The 18,581-nt window shown below is 39.2% G+C and overlaps 1 protein-coding gene across 1 annotated transcript in view; it reads right to left on the bottom strand.

The window, feature by feature from the left end:
• Positions 1-18,581, bottom strand: part of WDFY4 (WDFY family member 4) — a 191,028-nt gene that overhangs the window by 83,297 nt on the left and 89,150 nt on the right. Inside the window, exons 39-43 of the mRNA XM_088139404.1 lie at positions 15,307-15,384; positions 13,235-13,438; positions 11,999-12,050; positions 6,402-6,550; positions 391-539 (exon numbers count right to left, since the gene is read on the bottom strand). Coding sequence (XP_087995530.1) covers positions 391-539; positions 6,402-6,550; positions 11,999-12,050; positions 13,235-13,438; positions 15,307-15,384 — 632 coding nt within the window. The remainder of the gene's footprint in view (positions 1-390; positions 540-6,401; positions 6,551-11,998; positions 12,051-13,234; positions 13,439-15,306; positions 15,385-18,581) is intronic.

Genomic DNA, 18,581 nt, shown 5'->3' with positions numbered 1-18,581 from the left:
TGAAGACTTTCTGTGTTTCCTAAACAGCCCTGTTTTTCTGGAGCTCCAGTTAGCCTGTCCCCTTTTTGATAATGGGATTTGATTGATGGAATTAAATACTCTGAGATCTGCAGGGAGATTGATGGAGAGCAGCCTTTCCTTTCCTTCTCTGGCTGTAAAACCATGGCTCTTGGAAACATGATAACATGATGAGACCCTGGTGCTTATCTTCTGGTAAGTTGCAATGAACCAAACAGAAGAAAATGAAAAAAAAAATCCCTCCCTCCTTCCCACTACAATGTGTGAGGAATTGGGATTTAACCATATATAGAAATGACATGTTTTAGCAATAACCAGTGATATAACAAAGCTGTTTAACCCCAAGAACAGCTCAGATAGGAAACAACTCACCATGATAAGCAATGGCTTGTGCAAAAAACCTCCTCTAGGTGGGACAGAGTGAAATGCTTGCAGATGTAGAAATGGTCCTGGCCAAAGAGAATCACCCCTTCCAATGCTACGTGTCCATCTATTATCACTACAGACTGTCGGCATGTAACCTAAACAAGGAAGATAGCAATGCATGTAAACTGCATAGCAGTGCTTACTTGCTCACCATTCCTCAATATTTTACAAAGAAAAGTGGGGACTCAACTCAGTTAGCTAATTAAGAATCATTGGCTGAGCAATATTCCACCAAGAAATTTCCTTCCTTCTATAATGTAACCTTCTTCATTCTGAAATAATTTTTACTGCTTTGTTTCAGTAGCATAGTCAATTGCAAAATTAAGTGTAATAATTTCAGAATGGATCTGGTAACACTACAGAATGCCAAAATAAAATACATTCAGCACAATATGTTTCCAGATTGGGGGTAGGGATTCTTGACTGTGTGAAATTTCTATACATCTGCATAACCTGTGTTTCTCTCACTGGGCTTTTCTATATGGCAGCCTTCAGCTGCTTGTCTCCCATGTATAAACCAGATAGAAATGTCTTCCAAAATTCCTGTATGGATTTCAAGCCCTTTTTCCACTTTGGCTCTCGTAACAGCCAAATGTTTTGTTTGTGTCTCAGTTAACACGGCCCTCTACTGATGAGTTCCTATGCTTCTTTATTCCTCCCACCCATGTCAGGAAAGCAAACACCAATCACTTTTTTGGGAAAACTTAATGCATTTAGAAATTTAAAGCATCAAAATGCATGCATATCCAGCTACCACAACCAGTTTTAAAATAAAAGTGTCTTTCTTGCCTTTCCCAGGTCTTTGCTGCAGCTGTTGGGGTCTTTGGTTTGAAACCAGGTTCCAATTTTTTTTTTTTTTTAGTTACTATTTTTCTCTTGCTGAGCTACCCACTTCTGTTTTTTTAACTGGTTGACTGGTGCACTGTTCCATCATTCTTGCTGCCACTAGAAGTAGAAGAATCTCCCCCAGCTTCCAAAGAGCCCATGTGCCCATGTGGATTAATGTGAGAGGACTTTTAAACAAAAGGGACTTTTAAGAAGGAGGCATTTTCCTTTTGCCAGTATCTCTTGTGGAGATAAACTAGTGGCCCAGAAAAGAAAAATAATAATAAAAAGAAATAATAAAAAAAGAAGAAAAAGCATCAGGAGAAGATCAGCTTGGAGCACAGCAACTACACCTTGCTGATTAAAGCAAGGTCAATGAGGACACATATAGGGTTGCTGAAAATGGCCTTGAACCATGACGCTGAAATACTTGGGTGTTTTCCAGCTTTTCATCCACTTATAGCATTCTAGTTTCTTCCACAACAAACAATGACAAAAGGCAAATGCTTCTTTCTTAAAAATCCTATTTACTTAACAATCCTATGTGGCTGAGATCTAATGTAATCATCCAGGAAGCAGTTACCTTTGGTTTGGTTAAATTGGAAACCAGGCAGCTTTCAAGCCATGTCAGATCAGTTCAATTTTACATAGTAGGGAGAGAATTGGTGTGTAAAACTTGGTCTTTTCTTGTAGTCAATAGTATGAGTAAACACAATATTGACAGAAATGAGGTAGCTTAGTAAACACAGCCCCGCAGAAAGAGTGGTTTTTTTTTTTAATGAATGAAGCAATGGAGAGTCTGAAATTAAACTTAACTTCCTTTTCTCAAAGCAAAAGACAGAAGGAGTCCACTGGTCTAGCAGAATGATTCAAATGACGTGGAATAATTGCATACATAACTTCAAACATATTTCTTGGAGCAATTAGCATTAAGTTGTTCAAATTGCTTCAAGATGCAGAGAATTGAAGTGACATTGTTCTGCTGTTAAAGGTGAACTACTCTATTGGTATAAGGTAGGCCCCCACCCCCACCCCCAATATTCTGTTGCTCAAATTCAAGAGTATATCACCAAAATATACCAGCATAATTTACCATTTTAAAAAACTAAGATTAGTAAGCCTCTGATTAAACCTAACTTCTTAAAACTTGCAAAACAATGCTTCAAAACCCCAGCCCCACGACCCAGCTGGGTTTTTCTGGACAAAATTGATCACAATAACTAAGTGTCCTTTGACTATAAAATGATTTCTCGCACTTCTTATAGAGAGTTTGTGTGTATGTGTGTGTGTGTGTGTATTTCCAACTTAAACTATGTCTTGAAATTAGATTAGAAGCCACAGCTGAACTACCTTCCTTCTCAGCTGGAAGAACAGCATAAAATGTGAGGGTGGGCCATATTCCAAATGTTACAATTTCTAGCCATTTCAGAGTGAAAAAAGAGAAATAATGTATTTGAGAAGGCTGAGTCTCAACCTTCAAAAGAATATCAACATTTAAATTAAAGGCATGACACTTTAGGATTGAGGAGGATGGATGGAGATTTCTTCCTACAGAACTGAAACAAGATATTTTTATTGTGCTTTTTATCTTCAAAATATAATCAGAAAAAAAGCAAACCAAAGCCTTTTTGGCTCTGTTTCTATTGACAAATCTACAATTTGGTAGCAAACTACTGAGTTTGGAGAAATGAAATTAGTTTTCTCTGTAAGAGGAACTGGAAATGTGTCTTTTGTTACTCTACCTTAAAAAGCTGCAAAAATAGACTCCAGTTAGTTGATTAAATAACACTGATTTTCTGATGAACCTTCAAACTAGAATGGGACTCCTTCTGCCTTACCTGCCTCAGTCATTTTGGCACTACGTTGAAACAGGATAGAAAGAGTATTGATGCAATTGAAACTTGGTGTTGAAGAAAACCCCTGAGAATACCATGGTCAACCAAGAAAACAAATGGATCACTGAACAAATCAACCCAGAGTTCTCACTTGAGGCACAAATGACTACGCTCAAATTATCCTACTTTGGACACATTATGCAAAGACCTAGCTCTCTGGAAAAGGCTCTGATGCTGGAAAAGGTGGAACAAAAGAGAAGAGAAAGACCATCAGCCAAGTGGATGGACTCAGTTACAGTGGCTATGGGTGCACCCCTGGAAGACCTGAAGGACCTGGTGAGGGACAGAATGCCATGGAGAAAAATCTATCTATGTGGTTGCTAAGAGTTGACACTGACTTGATGACACATAATCAATTTATTATTCACATCTACATTGAAAGAAGCTCTGCTTGATTCTGAGCATGCTCTTGGTGGCTTTTGATTAATTTGTTCTTGGAAATGGCACCAGTAAGCTGGTGCCATCCAGTCTTCAATTTTAAATTTTAAATTAAAACATTAAAATTAATATTGAAAAATTAAATTTTAAATTTTAAATTAAAACAATTTTAATGGATTCCTGCTCTATTTTAAATTTTGTCTTCAGATAAAAAGGTAGTATTCTTTTAAGAAGTTATAGTTTTCTTAGCATGTTCCTTTTTTTGTTTTTTTTAATCTGCACTCAGTCATTACCGACTCTGCAGTGACTGCTTTTGGACGAGTCCTTTGCAGTTTTGAAGAGTTTCTCTTTTTCTCACATCCCTTTGCTTTCACCGTGAGAATTGTTTCTGATCCTTAATTTCTCTCTCTAATTCCTTCAAAGTCACTTTACCCAAACTATCACAGCATTCAATCCTAAGAATGTCTGTGCTAGAATGAGAAAAACTAACCCATTTAGTGACTTTCACTTCCAGTGTAAAGTCCACAAAGGTCATTATGGCAACTGAGGACATGGCCCCACTGTAAGTCCTGTGGTGCCCCTACAGAGTCTGAGTCTGTCAGTCATTTGACTGCTGCAAGGATCACCAGTATTAGGAACAAAGACAATGCCGCAAGACTTCCTTTTCTTCCCAGCAAAGGGAACCATGTTGCTGCATTCCCACCATATTATGCAGGAGGGATGCAGCAATACCAATCTCTCTTCCTGGGAGGAGAAAGCAGGCCTCACCATCTCCCTTTCCATTTCAGCAAAATGACTACCTTCCTGATGCCATGAGCAGTCATTTTGAGCAGTGGAAGTAAGGAGACGTTCTCTCTGAATATGTATCAAAACTCTGTTTATGCAAAGGGGGAGAGGGGTCTCCCCATCCTATCTGGCTCCCAAAGACATCACCTGTAATCTAGTATGACTATCAGGGACCAAAATATTGTTCATCCTGACAGAGAGAAATTATACCACCAGGAGCTGAGTTGAGCTCAACAGACTTTATCTTATTTTACCTTACTTAATCAGAAAGAAAGTTGAAATGTCAGCCTTTGTGAGTAATACTGAAGATTTTTAATTGATATAAACTTTTATATTCAGTCATGTTTTTCAATTCTATAGTCCCATATCCAAAAATAGTTTTATCACACAATGGACTTCTTGAGAAAGAAATGGTGAACTGAAGATGGCTCTGCTAAAAGTGGAACCAACAACCACAATGGAATGTAGAACTGGTGAGTAGACTGGCTCTTTGTAATTCCTCTTCGGACAAGGAGAGGACCTGAGATTGCCCACAAGTGCTCCAGATAGCTGCTCCTCATGAGGAGATGCAAGGCAGTGATCTCCGGTGGGTGGGTTCACAGCTCTGGGAGATGAGGGAATGGCCATCTTGCTCAACCCACAGTTGGCGTCTTTAAGGACACTGGGTTTGCGTGCTTCCTTTTCTAATCGCTTTTGGAAATTGCTTGTTAATTGCTTTTCAGCTATTAGGAACCTTTGGATTGACAAGTTTTACAGCACCAGGTAAGTTTCCTTCAATCCTTAGCAAAAGAAGTTTTAAATACAAATTTAAGGACTTAAAAAAATTTTTTTTGGAACAAACAGCAAAAGGGTGATTAAAAGTTTGATTTCAGAAAGTTATAAACAGACTAAGGGTTCAGATAAATTTGAAGTAAGATTTTGGAATTAATTATAAAGAATCCTTTCCATGGGAAAATGCTTTTGTTTTGAATTTAAAAAAAACATAATAAGATTTTAAAAACTGGACACCAGAGGAAACTAAGGATTAACAATTAAAGGAGAAAAACACATAAGCTCAACTCAGAATGAAGCAAAATATTCTAACATTGGACATATTGAAGGATATTTTTGAAAAACAGAGTCAAAAATTAATGCTAACAATGTCAACAGTGATATCTGCTTCTATGGATAGACTGTGTCTAAAAGATGTTATGGAAAAAAAATAAGTTTTATCTCACAAGAGAGAGACTGAGTTGAAAGTGGACCTACAAATGACAGGCCACAAGAATGACATGGAAAAAAATGTTACACTGGACATACAAAAGAAACCAGCTGATGTTTTAATAATTAAAAGGAATATACAAACAATAAACCAAGAGAGTGACCTGGATAATTTTCTCATATTTGATTTAAAAAAGAGGCTTGTTAAAATTTTGAAGAATCTTATGAGAGAGGACAAGAAAAAATGAAATCAAGTTGTACCACATTATTTGAATGGACTAAATATTAAGATTGTTAGAAGTAAAAGGAAGGAATATAAAGTTGGTTTATTTGATCAAGGTTAAAATAGATATGTTGTTATTTCTGGTAACCTTTAATGGTCTTACTGACACCAGGACTGAAATGACAATACTTTATGGATTTGTTTACAGATAAAGAGATGGGATATGGGAAGAAGAGATCATTTGTTATATTCTAAGGGGAGGTGATAAAGTTATTAAAATTGTTTATACTTGTGATGAAGGTGGGAAGTCACTTCTTTATATATTTCTTTTCTTTTTCTTTATTATATTTTTTTCTTTCTTATTTTTCTATTTCTTTCTTTCTTTTCTGTACCCTCTACTCTTTCTTTTTATTCTTCTGTTTTTTTAGGTTGTATTAGTTGTTACTATTGTAATTATAATCTTTAATAAAGTTACTATAAAAAACAAAATAGTTTTACTATATTAGACAGGATCTTATTTTTGTCATAAGGTTTTTTCCTAAATTTTGAACAAATTCTATGAATTTGTGAAAAATTGTTCATATTTTTCTTTTCTAAAATTTTGCCTTTAATATACACAAAACCATATGCACAATCACAATCAATTGTACCTTTTCATCTTGCACTAATTCCTGAAGGATGATTTTTCTTTCCATGCACACCTCCAACAATTCTTCCGAATGAAAATATTCATGCAGGGAAGGAAAAAATGTCAACTGATCATGATCTGTTCCTCCTTCTCTATTTAGCACTGGTTCACCTGCATTAAAATAAAAAAACAGCAATAGTGCAGCACATTAATAGCAAAAGATTTTCACAGCACAGGAGAACAAAAAGAACCTTATATTAGGCACCCATCTTTAACTGAAGAACATAATCTGTAGGTTCCCTACCACAGCTGAACTGAACCACAACTGAAGGAAATTACCAGCTACAGTGTATAGAAACACTAGAAATACTTTATTATAGAAATTATATCCCTCATTTTCACTGTTAAATGCTTTCCTGACTAATGCATTGCTATTCTAGTCTAATAATATTTTATAATACTTCAAGCGTTGAACTACTGAATTGATTCTTAATCAAATTGCTTGGTGTTCCAGGACCCCTAAGATTGGAGATCCCTGTTTATTTTCTCCATCATCAGGGCCAGAGTACATAAAAGGACAGACAGAGAGTTGTATAACATTTATCTTACAAAGATGTGGTCAGAGAGCTCAGGAGTGGAATTTTCTACCTGGTTTTATTTCTGCAGGGACTCCAGTGGCTAGAATAACAGGGGTGGAGCCATATTACTTTTCTAAAGGGTTGTCTAGACATAGCTCCTCTTGTCAACCATATGTATGTATGTACATCTATGTGTATGCATGAACAAGCACACACATACATAAAACATGTACCACATATACTATAAATGGAAATGAAGAAATTTTAATTCCCTTTTGAACTTTGCCAACTTTCCATTTTTACCAGCAATGTGCTTCCCTAATTGGACAACCTTTCTTCTGCTGGAGACATGGAAGAAGTGGCCTGTTGGAGGGGTGAGTGTGGCAATGAGGAGAATTTAAATAAGCAACAAGTATCACCAGAAGTGGGTAGGGTCACCCATTCCCTCTATGTCTGATATTACTGTTTTTCTACCTGTCTCCATCCCAAAAGCATGCAGGGAATGATAATTTTTGCCAGGGGTCCGAGGAGGTGGGTTGCAAAAGGCTCTTGCAATTAAGCCAAGTACTACAGGTTGCCTCCTCCTGGTCCAACTCTTGGTATTTCCTAAGCTGTCTTACCATATTGATAAACACTGCTTCCTCTCTCTAACTCTCTTTGCCTCTTTAACACAAGATACTAGAATTAACATACAGGTCAAAATGCTTTGTGAAAGATACATAACCAAATTATTTTTGGTTCAATAAACAGAATGATCCTTTCTCTGTGCTTACCAATTTTCTCATAAATTAGTAAGTAAACTAGTAAACTACACATTAGTTTACACACAGAAATAAACCCTGTTAATCTGTTTGAACATTAATACTTGCCTGCACTCATCCTTCCTCACTGGTTAAGCATTCAAGCATGCATGTTGAGATTATTCTATTCCTCATCATATGAATGAAAATTTCAAATTATTTTCCTCAATTCATAATTTAGAAATAGTTCAACAATGCCTAAATTTCAATAACAAGCAGTAGTGAAATATGCTTGTGGATACTGCACACCCCAATTAAAAAATCATTTAGACTTACTCCTAGCTGAAACATGAATATATATATATATGTGTATGTATGTATGTATGTGTGTATATCCCCTTCATGGATCACTGCCTTGTCGTGGCGAAGGGGCTTGCGTAACTCAGTGAAGCCATGAGCTATACCGTGCAGGGCCACCCAAGACGGACAGGTCATGACACAGAGTTCTGACAAAATGTGGTCCACTGGAGAAGGAAATGGCAACCCACTCCAGTATCCTTGCCAAGAAAACCCCATGGACAATGTCAAAAGGCTAAAAGATAAGACGCCGGAAGATGAGCCCCTCAGGTCGGAAGGTGTCCAATATGCTACTGGGGAAGAGCGGAGGGCAATTCCAAGTAGCTCCAGAAAGAGTGAAGCGGCTGGGCCAAAGCCCAAAGGACGTTCAGCTGTGGATGTATCTGGAAGCAAAAAGAAGGTCCGATGCTGTAAAGAACAATATTGTATAGGTACCTGGAATGTAAGATCTATGAACCAAGGCAAGCTGGATGTGGTCAAACATGAGATGACAAGACTGAACATCGACATCTTGGGAATCAGCGAACTGAAATGGACTGGAATGGGTGAATTTAATTCGGGTGACCATTATATCTACTACTGTGGGCAAGAAACCCTTAGAAGAAATGGAGTTGCACTCATAGTCAATAAGAGAGTGGGAAAGGCAGTAATGGGGTACAACCTCAAAAACGACAGAATGATCTCAGTGCGTATCCAAGGCAAACCATTCAATAACACAGTCATCCAAGTCTACGCCCCAACCACTGATGCTGAAGAAGCTGAAGTTGACCGCTTCTATGAAGACCTACAACATCTTCTAGAACTAGCACCAAAAAAAGATGTCCTTTTCATCATAGGGGATTGGAATGCTAAAGTAGGAAGTCAAGGAGTAATCGGAATAACAGGCAAGTTTGGCCTTGGAGTACAAAATGAAGCAGGGCAAAGGCTAATAGAATTCTGTCAAGAGAACAAGCTAGTCATAGCAAACACTCTTTTCCAACAACACAAGAGACGACTCTACACATGGACATCACCAGATGGTCAATACCGAAACCAGATTGATTATATACTTTGCAGCCAAAGATGGAGAAGCTCTATACAGACAGCAAAAACAAGACCAGGAGCTGACTGTGGCTCAGATCATGAGCTTCTTACTGCAAAATTTAGGCTTAAATTGAAGAATGTAGGGAAAACCACTAGACCACTCAGGTATGACTTAGATCATATTCCTTGTGAGTACACAGTGAAGGTGATGAATAGATTTAGAGGATTAGATTTGGTAGACAGAGTGCCTGAAGAACTATGGACGGAGGTCCGTAACATTGTACAGGAGGCAGCAACTAAAACCATCCCAAAGAAAAAGAAATGCAAGAAAGCAAAATGGCTGTCTGATGAGGCTTTACAAATAGCTGTGGAAAGAAGGAATGCGAAAAGCAAGGGTGAAAGGGAAAGATATAAGCAACTGAATGCAGATTTCCAGAGAATAGCAAGGAGAGATAAGAAGGCCTTCTTAAATGAACAATGCAAAGAAATTGAGGAAAACAATAGAATGGGGAAGACTAGAGATCTCTACAAGAAAATTGGAGATATGAAAGGAACGTTTAGTGCAAAGATGGGCATGATAAAGGAGAAAAAAGGCAGGGACCTAACAGAAGCAGAAGAGATTAAGAAGAGGTGGCAAGAATACACAGAAGAATTATACAAGAAAGATCTTAATGTCCCCGATGTCCATACTGGTGTGGTCACTGACCTTGAGCCAGACATCCTAGAGAGTGAAGTCAAGTGGGCCTTAGGAAGCATTGCTAACAACAAAGCTAGTGGAGATGACAGTATTCCAGCTGAGTTATTTAAAATACTAAAAGATGATGGTGTTAAAGTGCTGCACTCAATATGCCAGCAAGTTTGGAAAACGCAACAGTGGCCACGGGATTGGAAAAGGTCAGTTTATGTTCCAATTCCAAAGAAGGGCAATGCCAAAGAATGCTCAAACTATCGCACAATTGCACTCATTTCACATGCTAGCAAGGTTATGCTCAAAATCCTACAAGCTAGGCTTCAGCAATACATGAACCGAGAACTACCGGATGTACAAGCTGGGTTTCGAAGAGGCAGAGGAACTAGAGATCAAATTGCCAACATTCGCTGGATCATGGAGAAAGCACGAGAGTTCCAGAAAAACATCTACTTCTGCTTCATTGACTATGCAAAAGCCTTTGATTGTGTCGATCACAACAAACTGTGGCAAATTCTTAAAGAGATGGGAGTACCAGACCACCTTACCTGTCTCCTGAGAAATCTGTATGCAGGACAAGAAGCAACAGTGAGAACCAGTCATGGAACAACCAATTGGTTCAAAATAGGGAAAGGTGTACGACAAGGCTGTATACTGTCACCCTGCTTATTTAACCTATATGCAGAGTACATCATGAGAAATGCCAGGCTGGAAGAATCACAAGCCGGAATTAAGATTGCAGGGAGAATCATCAACAACCTCAGATATGCGGACGATACCACCCTAATGGCAGAAAGTGAAGAAGAACTAAAGAGCCTCTTGATGAGGGTGAAAGAGGAGAGTGCAAAAGCTGGCTTGAAACTCAACATTAAAAAACTAAGATCATGGCATCTGGACCCATCAATTCCTGGCAAATAGAAGGGGTAGAAATGGAAGCAGTAACAGACTTCATTTATTTGGGCTCCAAGATCACCGCAGATGGAGACTGCAGCCATGAAATTAAAAGACGCTTGCTCCTTGGGAGGAAAGCTATGGCAAGCCTAGATAGCATATTAAAAAGCAGAGACGTCACCTTGCCGACAAAGATCCGCATAGTCAAAGCTATGGTTTTTCCAGTAGTAATGTATGGCTGTGAGAGCTGGACCATAAAGAAGGCTGAGCGCCGAAGAATTGATGCCTTTGAACTGTGGTGCTGGAGAAGACTCTTGAGAGTCCCCTGGACTGCTAGGAGGTCAAACCAGTCAATCTTAAAGGAAATCAACCCTGATTGCTCATTGGAAGGATCGATAATGAAGCTCAAGCTCAGATACTTTGGTCACCTAATGCGAAGAGAGATCTCTTTGGAGAAGACCCTGATGCTGGGAAAGACTGAAGGCAAAAGGAGAAGAGGACGGCAGAGGATGAGATGGTTAGATAGCATCACTGAAGCAATGAGCATGAAACTGAGCAAACTCAGGGAGGCAGTGAAGGACAGGAAGGCCTGGCGCAATATGGTTCATGGGGTCACGAAGAGTCGGACACGACTTAACGACTAAACAACAACAACAACAATGTGTGTGTGTGTGTGTGTGTATATATATATATTCATTCATTCATTCATTCATTCATTCAGTGCACATGTGGTTGGAGATGATACAACTCAAGGATTTTTGCTTCTTTGAAGGAAGTGATTGCACAATATTTGACAGTGAAGCTACACCTCTTTTCTTCCATGTATTTTTGATGTCTAGGCTTCAGTGCTACTGCTTGTGGCTCACAACTGAGGGACAAGGTGATATAGTGGGTATTTGCAGGATTAGAGGAACGCTCTTGATTCCATGGCATCTGAACAGTGGTATCTTGCAACATTACACTGTTTCATTTCCTAAGTATTCTCTCTGTGCGTGATAGAGCTGTGCTGTTCCAAATTCAGAGTAGATTGCTGCAATTTAGAATAGTTTTAACTGATCTGAGGCAGAATGGAGGTTTCTCCACTGCCCTGTCCCCAACTCAAAAACATTTACAAATTTCCAGCTTTGACATGTAGCTCAGGAACATTGCTACATGCAAATAAAAATATTTTAAAAAATAAAACATTTGCTGCTTGCTCTTACAAAATGTGTCAGTGGGTGGGAAGGTGAGGGATGGAAACATTGGATTCAGTGAGTGTCAGGCCTGCCTTCAAATCTATATGATCCTTGTGGTCAAACCACCACCTTTTGTTTCGTCACAGCATCTCATCTTGGAATATTACCTTGATTTTCCAGAGGAACTAAAGCCGGTGCACTATTCTGTGTCTGCTGAGCCTAGAAAAAGGAATGATTTGAACTAGCGTGAAAAACAGAAGATGAAAACACATTTGCGTCTGACTGGTGAAGTAGTCAGAAAAGTCCATGGGGTATGAAAGCATTTTTGTTCTCCTGCTGTTGTCCACAGCATCTGGAGCCTAGAGCCAGACTGCTTCTGAACAGGGGGGAACTCACATGCAGCTGGAGTGACTAGTAGCTGCTGATCAGCTTATTTCTTTTATGGATTTTTCTAATTCATCTGCAAAGTAATCTAAGCCAGTAGCAGTGAATTCTGTTTTCTGCCATGTCCTTATTCATAATTGCTCTGCATCATATGATCAGTTTACTGACCTGTTTTGTGCCTTCCTTGGCCTAAAATTCTACTTGATTATTTTAAGCCTTTGTATTACAATACAAGTACTGAAATATCAGCCTCCCAAACATCAGCGTTATCAGCAGATAGCAACCTTCCCAGCATGCAATCTTAGCAGATTGTTTAAACAAGCATACCTCTTCTATAACACAAAGCAGCCCCTGTTTTTTCTGGATGTTACCAGGAGTATAGTAGGGCAGAATTTAACATATTCTCTCTATCTCAGTTGCAGTTAAAAATCCCTCCCCTATTGCTATTTTAAAACAGATTTTTTTTTAAGTGAAACTGGAGCAGGAGAAAGGAATCACATCATGATTTGGTCAGAGGCCAATATACATTTATTCACTATATTTATATATAACCACATTCACAAGGATTCATGGTGCTATATAATTCAAAGATGTCCTTAGTTCTATATAGGCTATACTGTATAGCTACAAATACACCACAACCTGGCCTTCAGTTTCATTAAATTCAACAGGATTTTAATAGAAATTATTCCTAGGATCAGGTAAAGTTGGTTTGGTTATAAACCACATTTCAAATCTTGCTTTATAGTTGCAGTTATAGGAAATCACAGGTTCCCAATATAAACCATGACAGAAGTTTTAACTTGGGGAGTTAGGGGGAGCATGAGGTCAGAACAAATTGGTGTTATAATATTCTCAGCCTAATAAACCATGGTTTATTGTTTTATTAAGCTGAATAGAAAGAACAGGTATCAAAATTCCAGAGAAAAGAGCTTTCTTTTCACTGATTTGAGGAAGATACATTGAACAAGAAGAAACTGGATCATATTTTCTTATGCCTTGCCCTGAAAGCATGTTACCTTGTTTGACAATGGTTCTGCTGTATCATATGCAGTTTTGAACTGGATCCTCTTCCTCATCCGAGCAGGGCCTTCATAGGTATCCAGGACCCACCTTCTAGCAGGAGAGGCTACTGCAGACCCCCAAGGGCCTCCTTTCCTAAAAAGTTGATCTTCAAGGTCAGCCCAGACCTTGGCAGATTTTTGGTACACACACAGCAACCTCTGTAGGGAGACAGACAATCACTAACAACATAGCCTTCTTCCCTGGTTCCCGTTCTTACTCAGATGTTGCATTTGTACCTTGAAAAGGAAAGCAGCGTCCTATTTATTGGATGTATGTAAATATTCAGTTGCCTGCAGTAGCTTTAGATAGTGCACTCAGTGTCCCTCCTCCAAGTTTTCTCCACAACAGCAGTGAGGCAGGCTGGGCTGAGAGGAAGTTTAAAATCACCCTGTAGCTAAGGGTGGACTTCAGCACTGGTTTCCTTACTCTGCCCCAACACCTTAACCACTCTATCTATTATAGATTTCTTTCTGCAAAAAGCAGGAATTTATCATTTCTTTGGGATTGAGGGAGGCACATTGCTTCTGAATGATTACCAGGAGCCATAATGTATCAGGTCATAAACTGCCCTTGATTTAATTTAAATTTAATTAAAACTAAATAAATTAAAAGTAGTAAAAATGACTGCATTTAATACTTTGCTTACTCTACAAGACTTCACCTAGTGAAGGTGGAGAGGACAGGACATCTCTCAAGTCAAATCCTTTCAGCCCAGCGAGCAATGAGGAGGTATTTTTTCCTGTAATTCATGGAGAGCATTAACTGCATCCCTTCAGTATATTTTAAGCAGATAAATATCATAACTTCTGCTAGGAGTGAAGTCAGATAGTGAATACTGCTACATCACTGACATACGAATGTCACTGAGAAATAAACGCAGATGTCAATATATTTGGGGACCCAAAGGTTTGCAGAAAAGAAAACGAAAACCATAAATGTGTGTTGCAGTGGGGAAGGATCCAATGGGAACAGAGCCAGAGAACAGACAAATGGGGATGGAATGGATCCTCAGAAGTGACTGGCTGAAACCCTGAGCAAGAGAGCTGCTGTTAGGAGGGAAAATGCATCGCAGCATTCTGTGGCAGTTTCCGCTTCATCCCTACAGTGGTAAACATCAGTTAAGTATCTATCTGCAAGAAAGAAGGCCATTCAAAATAAGGGGGATTCCCCATCCAGGCACAAAAACAGACTTCTTAGATAATGTTTTTAAAAGAAACTGAACAGAGCCGGATAAGGATTCAAAGGAATTATCCTGCCCAGGCTATTTATAGTAAATATTCAGGAAATATAAAATAAGGGTTGAGGGAGAAATGCCCTCATCTCCATATGGCTGGACTGTTGCAATGTCCTTAAAGACCACCTGGAAGATGACCTGGAACCTTCAGTTAGTCTAGAATGCAAAAGTTCATTGACCGACACTCACTGCCTCGAACATATTACACATGTGCTCTGAGCCCTGCACCAGTTTTAACTAGGTTTCAAGCACCATTCAGGATACTGGTCATTACTATAAAGCTCTAGATAGCTTTGAACCAAAGCATCTCTAGGACCACCTTCTCCAGCTGGAACCGACCCACCTAACTTATCTGTTCTGTGAGAAGCTGATGAGGATTTCCCCTTTCCATAAGATATGAAGTATGGAGGCTCACAGGTGCTGCTTTTTAATGGCAACACCTATACTGTGAAATATTTTCCTACTCAATGTTAGACCAGCCCCTCTAGTTTCAGCCCTCCAGGAACTACTGAAAACAGAATTTTTCTGGAGGGCCCAGAGTGATGCATGACAGCTAGGCTGGATGAATGTAATTATGGTTTTACAACTGTGAGTTTGTTTCTCAATCTCACCATGGACATTTTATTTCTTTCTCTGTTTTTATTACTGTAAACTGCTCAGAGTCTCGTGATTGCAGCAGGAAAAAATGTGATCAATCAAGCAATCAAGCAATCAATTCCCTCTCCTTTCTTTGATGCATCCAAACATAGTTAGTTTTTCCTGCCAAGGTGACTTCTTACAGTAGATCCTTACCTCAGCATGATCCTTGCATAAAACTGCATAGAGTTCTTGCCCAGTTCTCCTGCATTTTTCTAAATATGATGTAAAATCCTGATTAAAAGAAAGATTACAAAGCACTTGTGAATGGTATTTAAATCATAAACTGATGTCTGAAGCAACTACTACTAAAACATTTGTGCTTCACATTTGAAGAGCAAATCTTAAATAGTGCTAAGAAGTCTTACCGTGAGAAGAAGCCTGTGGGGAGAAGCCTGCACCTTTTTCTCTCATGACCATACCTTTTTAAGGTCCCCACCCTTATCAAACTGGGAGAACTGGCCCTTTAAAAGGGGGGCCTGTGCTCCCAAGAGCATGATGGCACTTTCGGAAAAAAGAAGATTAAAGAAGGGGAAAAAAAATAAAGAAAACTATAAGGCAGAGAGTGAAAAAAAGAAGAAAGAACAAGAACAAGAAAGAGGGAGAAAAAGTCCAGAAAAGAGGTGGAGCCAAAAGAGAGAAAGAGACTGCCTTGAGGAGCTAAGGTTGGTAGAACATGAGGTCAAGAGGTGGCAGCAGGAACCCAAATGCAAGATGGCAGCATGAGGTGGCTTGGCTGCTGTAGCCTTGGTGAAGACTGCGCCCTGTGGCAAGGTAATGGCCAACAATGGTCCAAAGCCTCCAGAACCCAAATGGCAGGAGGAGGAGAAAGGAGGAGAAGAAGGTTGCGGGCTCCCCCCAGCCATGCCAACCTGTTGCTGTAAAGGAAACTGGAGATGAAGCAAGGAATCCCCCATACCACAGCTAACAGCACAGCTACAGCAGTGGGTCAACTGTGCCCACCAGTTGTGACCAGTGCCCCAGGTGGCAGAGGGGTCCACATGGGCTGGAGGACGTAGAAAGGGAAGGGAAGTCAAAAGAAATGCCTAAGAAAGGAACAGTAATAATAATACAGGACCATGTATAGAACTATAAAGATAAATAGTAATAGGTCAAGCTGGGGATGTAAGGATAAAATATAGACTCCAAATGACTCTGGGTGGCTCACATACACCAAAACAATATAAAAACAGTATAACAAACAACAAAACCACCAAACTCAGACAAAGAAACGGAAGAAGAGGAAGAATGGCAAACCTGGCAAATGCAACACATGCCACCGACAACTGACATCCAACAAATGGGGTGCCAACCAGCCTAGCCCAAGGCCTGGAAGAAAATCCAGGATTTTTTGACTCTTCAGAATGTCAGCAGGGTGGGAACCATCCAGATCTCAGGGGGAACCTCATTCCAGAGGGCAGGCACTGTGACAGAGAAGGCACACTTCCTGGGTCCCAACAGGTGGCACTTTTTAATCAAAGGAATCCAGAGAGCGCCAACCCTGACAGCCCGAATTGGCCCATAACTGCCCACTGTTCTGGTGGCACAAATGGTTTGCTGGAGAAGCCTGGAATGGCTCTCCTCTATTCTCAAGTTGCCAAAGAGGGTGGAGCAGCCTCTAGTCTAGTGCAGGCTGAACAGCCAAGGTTGCTGAGTCCTTTTCTGCTAAGTGTAAGTAGGATAATGACAGGCGGAGGTGTGTTAGAAATCAAAGTGATAACTTTTTTTTGTGGATTTTTTTTGCAATTCTCTTAGACCTTCCCTATGTCCTATAACTAGTCTTCTGCCAACTCGTATCCTTCAGGAAATGATGCTCATCTGAGTGGATAATGCAGCACTCATTAAAGAGCTTGGCATTACAATGAATCTTCCATCTACTTTGAATGTTTTAAAAAAGGAAGAAAGTATCTTCTAACTACCTCAAAAAACTTGCTGTGTAGATTAAATCCCTCCTCACATCAGAGTTTAATCAAGGGAATTTCTGGTCACATTTTTAATAAAGATTGAAATCAGAAATTGTACACAGAAAATAGTCCTAAATATGAAACTAAAAATAGAGTGAAGTTATCTTGGTCTGCTGTTTCCTACCACTGGCTGAGAACATGAAGCAGCAATTTCCCTGACTTAAGATCCAAAATAGGCCTTTCACTAAACTTCTTATCCTTACAGGAAGGTCGCTAGATGAAGCCTAGCACTGCCAATCTTATATTAAAGATGATAGCCTAAGATTTGGCATGACTATCCTCTCTAGCATGGAAGAATCCATAACTGGAATTAGCATCTGAAGGTTATAGTGCATTCAACTAATGGAAAGTTAACCCCCAGACAGAGCAGCAGGGGGACATATTTGAGCAAGAATAGAACGTAAAAAAGTAGAATTTGTTCTACAGCAGTATCAAACTTCAAGATATAATAAAGCAACTAGGATAGTACTCTGGCTTCAAGACTTGCAAGCAGAAGGAAAAAATTATCACCTCTTGATGAAGAAATAAAATGGAATAATATCCTTAGTGTTATTAGTGGGACTCTGTAGGTTCTATGACCTTAGTTCCAGCAACACAGACAGAAAACATCTTCCTGCACAGGCAGAAATCACCCAGATTTACCAGCAAATCAGTAGTTTCAAAGAAATGTCTTTTCTGCTCTTGCTGTGAACTAGATATCAAAGAAGACATTCATGTTGCAATGGCAAAAAAATTAATATACATCATTAATAGCAAATTGTCTGGTTGCACTGAGAGAAAAAAGGGGTTGCCATGAGCAGTTCTGAAATGAATATCAGATTCAAAAGTTCCCCTGTGTATTTAATGGCATGCTAATTTACATTTTAATTACTTCCTAAGAAATCAAAGCATTTGTTGACAGTGGAACATAATGTCAGCTTCATAGAGCACTGTTGGTAGATGCTTAATGAATTTAATTAGATAATCAGTGGTGTTAATTATCTTTCTATTATGAAGATAAAGATGTTACACAAATGATTAGCAGAAATATAATTAATTATAAATTTGCTTGTTTGGTCTCTTGAAACAGAAATAATACACACAGCATTATGATAAGAGACTTGAATGGGATATTGACATTGTGTACTTCACATACTTCAGTGGCTAGTGAAACACTGTACGTGAAAAGGTCTGCACACAGAACTCATATATGAACTGATAACTTCCTAATACAGCATGTGCCACTGAAAGTTCTTGTGAGCTCAATACAATTGACTTTTAGCAACTATATTTAGGAGGGCAGTACATATATCACAGATGTATTATACGCTTCCTTCAAAACACAGTACACAAGTGGATACACACACCATATTTTGGCCAAGGCAAATGGCACAACAGAACAAATGTAAATGTGAATGTGTTGCCTCAACTTCCTTTGATCTATCTGTGTGGGCAAAGGAGACTTATCTGACTATTAAATTCAGACAA

Source organism: Python bivittatus, unplaced genomic scaffold (assembly GCF_059951505.1).
Source record: "Python bivittatus isolate LINGU-HERP-01145 unplaced genomic scaffold, Pbiv_v1 ctg000210_np1212, whole genome shotgun sequence".
Taxonomy (NCBI): Eukaryota; Metazoa; Chordata; class Lepidosauria; order Squamata; family Pythonidae; genus Python; species Python bivittatus.
This window is presented reverse-complemented; position numbering and strand designations above follow the sequence as displayed.